Consider the following 8,234-nt stretch of genomic DNA (forward strand, 5'->3'; position numbering starts at 1 on the left):
CAGAGTGACCGTCCTCTACTGACCAATCAGACTGCAGTGTTCACAGCTCCACCTTTTAGTACCAGATCTGTGTGCTAGGTACCCCAACAGAGGGGGGACCAAACATGGGGACGCTAAGGAACGCTTCTGTTGGTACCATCCACAACTTTTACTGTGGGAACAGAAAAAAAGCGTATCGAACTGAACTGAACTGTTCGGTGGAAACGGGGCTTAAATGAGCCACTTTGATTTAAACCTTTTAGTTTTTTAATTTGAACCAAGATACGTCATGTCCGAACATCTATACACAAAGTCTATATACTATTGTTTTCTGCATTAGACCTTGGAAATTGACAGTAAATGAGGAAACCACTTTTTTTGCAGCCTAATAATGTTAACCAGCTGAAGTGCAGCAGCCATGTAGCATACATTTTAAAACAGTGTCTGTTCCTGTCGATCACCACCGCTCTGTAACTGTGTATTTAGTACGTACTTTAATATATTAACTGTCAGAAGGATGTCACACCAGCATTTATCACTTTAATGTCACATCAGATCAGCCCATTTCAATGAAAACGTTGCAAATTTGACCTTTTGACCAAAAACAAATGGATGAGGTAATCCTTTTTGTGATTTAAGGTAAAATCACTGTCATTTTTTCTAAATTGCGCATGAAACATGCAGCATAAATGACACCCTTTGTTTTCTCCTCACACATTTTATCACAGTTTTGATAAATCTTTCTCACTGGTGCAATCGGGCCTCACTGAGCTCTTTCGTTGCCAAATATGTTGTCTTTGTAGTTTTTAATTTAGTCAAAAAATCATTTTAATTTTTGCAATATTGATGCCAGCTGTTTACGCCGTGTTGCCTCTATCAGATGTTTTGTTTTGCGCACTTCCTGCCTTTCTTTGGCGTTATCTCCTGATCTTTCTCGTTTTGTTTTGTGGTTTCTCAGGTTTCGCTTTTGTCTCGTCAGCGCTGTGAACTTTTCTCTGTCGGCCTGTTGTGTATTTCAGATTAATGGTTTTATAAAATGGTGTCATTGTACAAATAGGTGTAATTTTTTTTATGAAATTATCTCTGTTGTTAAAATGTGATGTACATGCTTTTTATTTAAGTAAAATTAAAAATCAAACACTGACAATCTCCCGTAGTTGTTTCTGTGCAGTACCTGCTTCAGTCTGTCACTGGAGAATCATCTGAAAACCACGCCCACTTGGATGGGGAAAATTGGTGGCGCCACAATATGCAAGTAAGGGCTAACAAAATGCCTGTAGCTCACTAAACACATTAGATATCAGCATGTCACAGGATTATTTTAACACCCTGTGTCCACCAGAAAGAAAAAGTTATACTTACCTTGCTTATGTTGGTGGCCAGCAGTGACAAACTTTGATGTTTACAGCTATTTGATTGAATCACCAGGTAACATCATTTGAGCTAAAAAAAACAAAGGATCAAACTCAGGCATTACATAGCCTCTCTGCCCTCGACAGTTTGTCTAGCCAAGTTGGCAAAATGCTTGCTGCACGTCCACATCCCACAACAAAGCAGGTTTTAGGCCCTGATCACACAGGACGCGTTTTAGCAGCTGGAGGCACCTTTTGTTATTGATTTTAATGAGAACGAAGCATTTTGCTCGCGTTTTTTGCGTTGCGACGCACCTCGTGTTTCTGCACTCCAAGTGCCTGGCCTTTTTTCCTGGAGTGCTCTGAACTCCTCCAGTTGAAAAAAACTGAAAATCAGTTTCACCCCACGTCATCTTCACCTTTTCCCCATTGTCCAATGGGATGATTTGAGAGGCGGGCCTTCTGTGGTGATCACGACAACAACTTTGCAGTTGATAAACAATGGTGGTGAAACTGGTGATAGTGGTTGCTGGCCCTGAGTCATCCTAAAATATGCCTGTAAACGTCCATGATGGAGGAGAAGCTCCTGGACCAACTGGTGGTACTCCCCATGATCCACCCTCTTTTTTAGGGTCTCATGTACCCACACAGATCTCTGTTTATCTGCTGACAGCCTCTCACCCTCAATCAGAGCTACAGACAGTACCCTCTGCCTCAACATGGCAGCAACTACACACTGATTACTGCAGGATACAGAAGATAAATAAAGAGTAGATTGATGACATGGGAATATTAGGATGTGATGGAGCGCAGCAGGCGTTGTTTCTTACTAGTGGCATTCGGTAAAAAAAAAGGGAGTGCATCGCGCATGCGTTTTGCAGCCTGCAAAACACTGTGTGATCAGGGCCTTAGTAGGGTTGAGCCGAGTACTCGGATGAAACAAGTATCTGGTGCAAATAATGTACTTTTTAGGAGTACGAGTATCATATGAGTAAAATGTGTCAATATCTGTATTCACAATGAAGGAAAATTCTCATTTGGGTCGCTGTGATCAGTCTCTTACTCTTGTGATCAAACATGATCTGAAGCTCAGTTCTGAGATTGTTCTGCTTTGTCGGAGCCACAGTAACATTCTTTGTATTTGTTTTCATGTTTAACTGATGGTGACGACATGTAAATAGTTTTGTTGTTTGTACACAGGGTGGCGCACAAGAACAGGTAGTATAGGCAGGGTGTGAGGGATGAGCAGCAGGTGTGTGACGGGGAAAGCAAGAAGGTTTTTGACCGTGTTAAGTGTCGCAGCGTGAAGTCTGTAGCGTGTTGAAACTGAAATTGATTCTGGGTTTGATTCCTGTTGCTGCATGTCATCCCCACTCTCTCACCCCCCTGTACGCTATAGCTGTGGCAAAAGGCAAAAAAAGCCCTCAAAAATATCTTTATTCTACTGTACATATTTTTTCTAAAATAATGTCCCATGGTGGTCCATCAGCAGGGGAGGGACTTAGCCTCTCTGTTAACCACATACTCAGTATAAGCAGTAAATTAATATTCACAGTAATCTCTCTTAAATACAACAAGTTGACTTAAAACAGAAAATTTGGAGGACAGAAATTATAAAGCACATTATCGCTCAGTTTAATAATATATTCTTATGACTATACAATATTTAATTCACTTGGGTTTGACCCAATCCTCAACAGACTTTCATTTCTGCTCCAAGTTCAACATGAGTGTTAATTCTTTCAGTTCCTCTGCTGACAAACTTCACTGAACTGAAGCTGCTGTGTGTCATTTAACTGAAGTTCAGAGTTTGTTTGTGTCATCGTGTTTTACAGCCGTCAGTATCAGCAGGGAGGGTTTTTATTATCACAGACTGTGACAGCAGATGTTTCTGTTTTTATCACCTGCTGTTTCTCTCTGTGAGCTTCTACTTTTACACAACATGATTTCAGCATCATCTGTCAGCGCTGACCAGCCAATATAACCAGTAAATAATCAACTCAGAGTACCAGTAAGTGTGGTATCTCTACTGGAAAACACAAGTGATGCAAAACCGCAGGGAGTGGAAGAAAGATGCCTCCTCCTATTATTCATTCATTTTCCCAGACCTGGATCAGGGCATCAGTGAGTCAATGGCATCCAGGAACTGCCTACACACTCTGTCTCTATACTGGGACCAGTTAAGTGACTTTTTTTTTGAGCAGTGCATTAACTCTTTGGTTGTTTTAACCGTGTACTTTTCTGATGCAGGACGAGGCTGTTTGTGTCAGTACAGCTTGTGTTCAGGTGCGTTTTATTAAAAGTTTGTCATGAATAATAATCAAAATTAAAAAACAACATTTCCATTTTGTTTTCTTCACAGAAATAAATGAAATCCTGAGATAAAGACCAACTGTATATATGTTTCTAAAGTTTTCTTATAACCCTTAAAATCAAGAAGGCCTTGTGACGTCCTGTGAAGCTTTGGCGACCCGTAGTCGGGGTCAGGAACTACAGCTTGGCAGCCGGTGCTGTAACGCCTTAACACACAGCTGAGTACATTTAAAATACATGTCTGATTTATTAAGCACAAATCAACAAATACACATATTTAGTTTGAAGTTCTTCCATAACTGTAATACTAGCAAGGACAACCAGCATTTCCACCACACTGATCTCAGTGTCCTCAAACTCCTTTTATTCATGGACATAATATCTTTAATCAGGTTTATACTGTAATGATTAAGAAATATTTACATAAAGAATAAAGGTTATAAAAGATTTTATTTGTTTAAAATCTAAACCTTCACACAGGTGATGGATTAAACTCAGACTCATAACAACCTGACTTGTTTTTATCTTTCAGCAGGGTGTGTTCAGTCCTGGTTCTGTCTCTGGTCGTCTGTAATGGACTGCTAAGACGGAGTGTCGCCACACTGCTGATAAATCATCATTAGATTTTATTATGGCCGGTTCCCGTTGTGTACTCGTCTCTTTCACAGATCAACGTTCAACACGTCATCAGCCTCCGAGTCCTCTGCTGGATCCTCCATCTTCACCCCGAGTCCACTGTCCAGATCTGTGTCATTAAAGACGACCCTCGGGGTCCTCAGGCTGTCGTCTTCGTCCTCCTCTCTGCTGCTGGAGGCCTGCTCCTCGTCTTCCTCCTCGCTGTCGTCCTCTCTGCTGTCAGGGATAATGACCACCTCCTCCTTGGCGTTGGGGTCGATATCCTCCTTAAACCAGACCGACTTGTACCCGTCATCCATGCGTCTCTCCTTAGTCAGGATTGGTTTCACCTCCTTCTCACTGTCAGCCTTGTCCGAGCCTGCCTGACTGGTGTCGTCTCGCAGGAGGGCGTGCAGCGGCACTGTAGACTTTACTATGGCCTCACTGAGTGCAAAGTCCCTTGCCCCTCCACCAGCCATCATGCGTCCCCCTGCAGGACCGCCGGAGCCGACGCTGTCTCCATCTTCATCGTTCTGGAAGGCCTTGTTTGTGTACTGGATGCCCTCCTTTTGACTGCCTGAACCTTGACCCAGCTGTGGAGGCACAACACACATAACAGTTTAAAGTCCTGCTGTTGACCAGGAGAAGCTGCAGTGTTCAATACATCCCATAATATGGTAAATAGAGCTGTTTTTTAGGTCCCAACCTTACATAGCAGCAGAGCATATTCTGGGTACTGTCTGAGATAGGACGCTCTGTTACTTTGAACAACAGCAGAGCATCAGATTTGATTTAAGAACGCAGCTAAAGGACCCATTTAGAAAGTTTATGTTGTCAAGTTTGAAACAGTCTCTAGAGAGGAGGAGACGGAGTGAACTTACGTCTTCACCCCTGCGGCTTGTTTAAAATTCCATTCATGTTATTACAGAGAACGTTTCGAAAAAAGGTACCGTTCGTTCGTTGGGTACCATTCCATGTCCGAGACTTCTTGTGACTCAACCTGCTGACTTCCTGTTGACTCCTAGCACACTTTTTTTCCCCAAGGATTGTGAAAGCATGACCTGCCCAGGGTCACGGTTAGAAAGTCAAGGTAAGCCATTCAGAGGCAGAGTAAGGTCCTGATCATACAGAAAGCGTTTTAACAGCTGGAGGTGGCTTTTTGTTACAGTTTTTGCGTTGCTACGAGCCTCGTGTTTCTGCGCTCTAGGCACCTGGTGTTTTTGCTGGAACGCGCTGAACTCATCAAGTTAACTCAGAGCGGAAAAGGTGCTCCAAGTTACCTCCTCTTTTCTCCCATGATCCAGCCTCTTTTTTAGGGTCTCATGTACCCACACAGATCTCTGTTTATCTGCTGACAGCCTCTCACCCTCAACCAGAGCTACAGACAGTACCCTCTGCCTCAACATGTCAGGAGCTACACACTGATTACTGGGGGATAAACACAGTAAATAAACAGTAGATTGATTACACGAAAAGGTTAGGGCAAGGAGGTGATGGGGTGGTTGCCTGGCAACAATAAAAAGGCGCAACAAGTGTTATTTTACAAGTGTAGTTCAACTAAAAAATAAAAAGGCAGTGCAGTGCACCTCGCGTTTTGCAACCTGTGTGATCAGAGCCTAAGGCAGAGTTGGGCGGGTCATGCCTTCATCATCCTAGCAAAAGAAAAGTTGCTCGCCGCTCACATGAATGACACACAGGTACTTCATCATACGGCTCTTCTAGACTCTCCACATGTTATTGGACCAAGTTAATCCAATTTTGACTGAATTTCGAGAGTCATTTCTAGAGTTTGTGGCTGTGAAAATAACTGTGACCGTTTTACAGCTGCTCCTTTTCTAGTGATTGTGTACTGAATTGTCAGACACGTTTGTCCAGAGCATTATATTGTTGAAAGAGATTCAGATTTCTTCAAATGGAAATTTTGTCCTAAAACTGGTCCTGTAGGAAAGAAGGACGACCAAAAGCACGGCTCATTCTGAGAGCACTGAATATCAACAGCTACATTCATGGAAATCTGACCAGTGGTTGTAGGGAGGTTTGTCTCTGGACAGACAGACACCAGATGTGTTAAAACAACAGTATTACAGTACAGGTATCTTCAATCAGGGACAGGGGTGAGTTTGGATGGTTAGAAATCGTTTCTCTACTTCCTGTTCTTTAACAACCAGTCTGAACTCACCGAGCTCTGGAACATGCTGGCTTCATAGATCTTTCCCCAGGCGGCTTTCCCCCTCTGAATCTGAAGTGCGAGCACCACGATGACCACCACACAGATTAACAGCAGGACGCCCAGGGTTGCACCGAGCGCTGCCATGTCCTCCACCCTGTAGCCACCTGACGGGACGGTCACTGCAGGTACAGAGGTCACCAAATACAGGTGTCACCAAAACACAGCTGAGTCTGAAACCCTGTCAGCATTCACTCTTAAATGTAACTGCAGTCTGTAATGTTCTGGTGTGTCAGATCTCTCTGTGAATGTGTGTTCAGCAGGTGGTGCCCTGTGATTGGTCCTTACGAAGGGATTGCTGCCTCTGGATCAGACCAATGGATGGCATCAGTCCTTACTCCAGCCGACAGTGAACTTCCCCTCCTCCACCTCCACCACATACAACAACAAGCCAGCGTTTAGTAGTTGTGTGTATTTTCATGAGAGATGTTTTGTAAGTAGTATATTCGTAGACGAACCATTTGGTAAGCGAGCACAGTTTTGTGCTGAGAATTTCGCAACTTTAAGTTGTGTTTATGAACGCATGCCTTGCATATGAGTAGCTGTGCCCGCTCCACCAGTCATTACACCTGTCACACCTGTGTTGCATCAGTAAAGTTCTCCTACTGCACCAAAACAGCTGTCATTATAGCCTGACTGCTACACACAGCTGTGGCTTTTTATAGTGTCCATACTATTAATTCATCACATGTACCGTTAAATCAGGATTATCAAAGTTTGGTGACTGGCTGCCAATTTAGAAGCCAAAATATGATGCACAGGCAAAGTGCACACATAAAACAAATGATCTTCTCCGTCTCACTTCCAACATTAAACTGCCAAGCTGTCCACAGAGATTCCTGACTTTAGCTAACAGCACTGACATTGATGACAGAACGTTACTCCCACAACACTCCCAAGGTTAGGGTTAGGGTTGGTCACCAGTTGCCAAGCAACCAGTAGCTTTCTGAACGATGAGGAAGGTCTGTTGTTCCTGCAGCAGTCAGATTTCTTAATGAGGACTTTTCGATGTGGGCTGAGCTGCTGATTATGTCTCTTTTTATGGTCTTATTTATTTGTTGTATTTGATGTGTACTGTGAATGTTCTGTGTATGTTGTTTGTTGTCTGTACGAGCTGCTGAGCGTCACCATTGTACATTAATAAAACTTTGTAATCTACAAGTTGTGATTCCTGATCTGACGGATTGTTAGAGGGCACAGTTTGACATGGCAGCTGAGTTGTGTATTAAATGTGGGCAGTGTACTGTGAGGTATTTTATGATGTACATTTTTTATTAAACTTTGGTGGCATCCTGAACTGTGACTGTCTTAATGATATTCATATCACATACAGAACTATAAAACTCTTAATATTTTCACCATTTTTATGACATACTGTATACTATGATGTTTTTTCATGTTTTTTTAAGACATGCTATACTATGACATTTCTTGACGATTTTTTAAGACATGCTATACTATGATATTTTTTGTTGATTTTTGACAACATACTATACTATGACATTTTTTGATGATCTTGACGACATACTATACTATGACATTTTTTGATGATCTTGACAGCATTCTATACTATGACATTTCTTGACGTTTTTTTAAGATGCTATACTATAACATTTTTTGATGATTTTTGACGACATACTATACTATGAAGTTTTCTGATGATTTTTGACAGCATTCTATAGTATGACATTTTCTGATGATTTTTGACAACATACTATACTATAACATTTTTTGATGATTTTTGACGA

The 8,234-nt window shown here is 42.1% G+C and overlaps 1 protein-coding gene across 2 annotated transcripts in view; it reads right to left on the minus strand.

Annotated features, from left to right (window-relative positions):
- Window positions 1-3,529: 3,529 nt before the first annotated feature.
- Window positions 3,530-8,234, minus strand: part of cdhr5b (cadherin-related family member 5b) — a 27,021-nt gene continuing 22,316 nt past the window's right edge. For both annotated transcript variants that reach the window (XM_050072859.1, XM_050072858.1), the window contains 2 exons: window positions 6,439-6,608; window positions 3,530-4,852 (listed from right to left, as the gene is read on the minus strand). In XM_050072859.1, coding sequence (XP_049928816.1) covers window positions 4,307-4,852; window positions 6,439-6,608 — 716 coding nt within the window. In that variant the 3' untranslated portion in view covers window positions 3,530-4,306. The remainder of the gene's footprint in view (window positions 4,853-6,438; window positions 6,609-8,234) is intronic.

Source organism: Epinephelus moara, chromosome 20, assembly GCF_006386435.1.
Source record: "Epinephelus moara isolate mb chromosome 20, YSFRI_EMoa_1.0, whole genome shotgun sequence".
Classification (NCBI taxonomy): Eukaryota; Metazoa; Chordata; class Actinopteri; order Perciformes; family Serranidae; genus Epinephelus; species Epinephelus moara.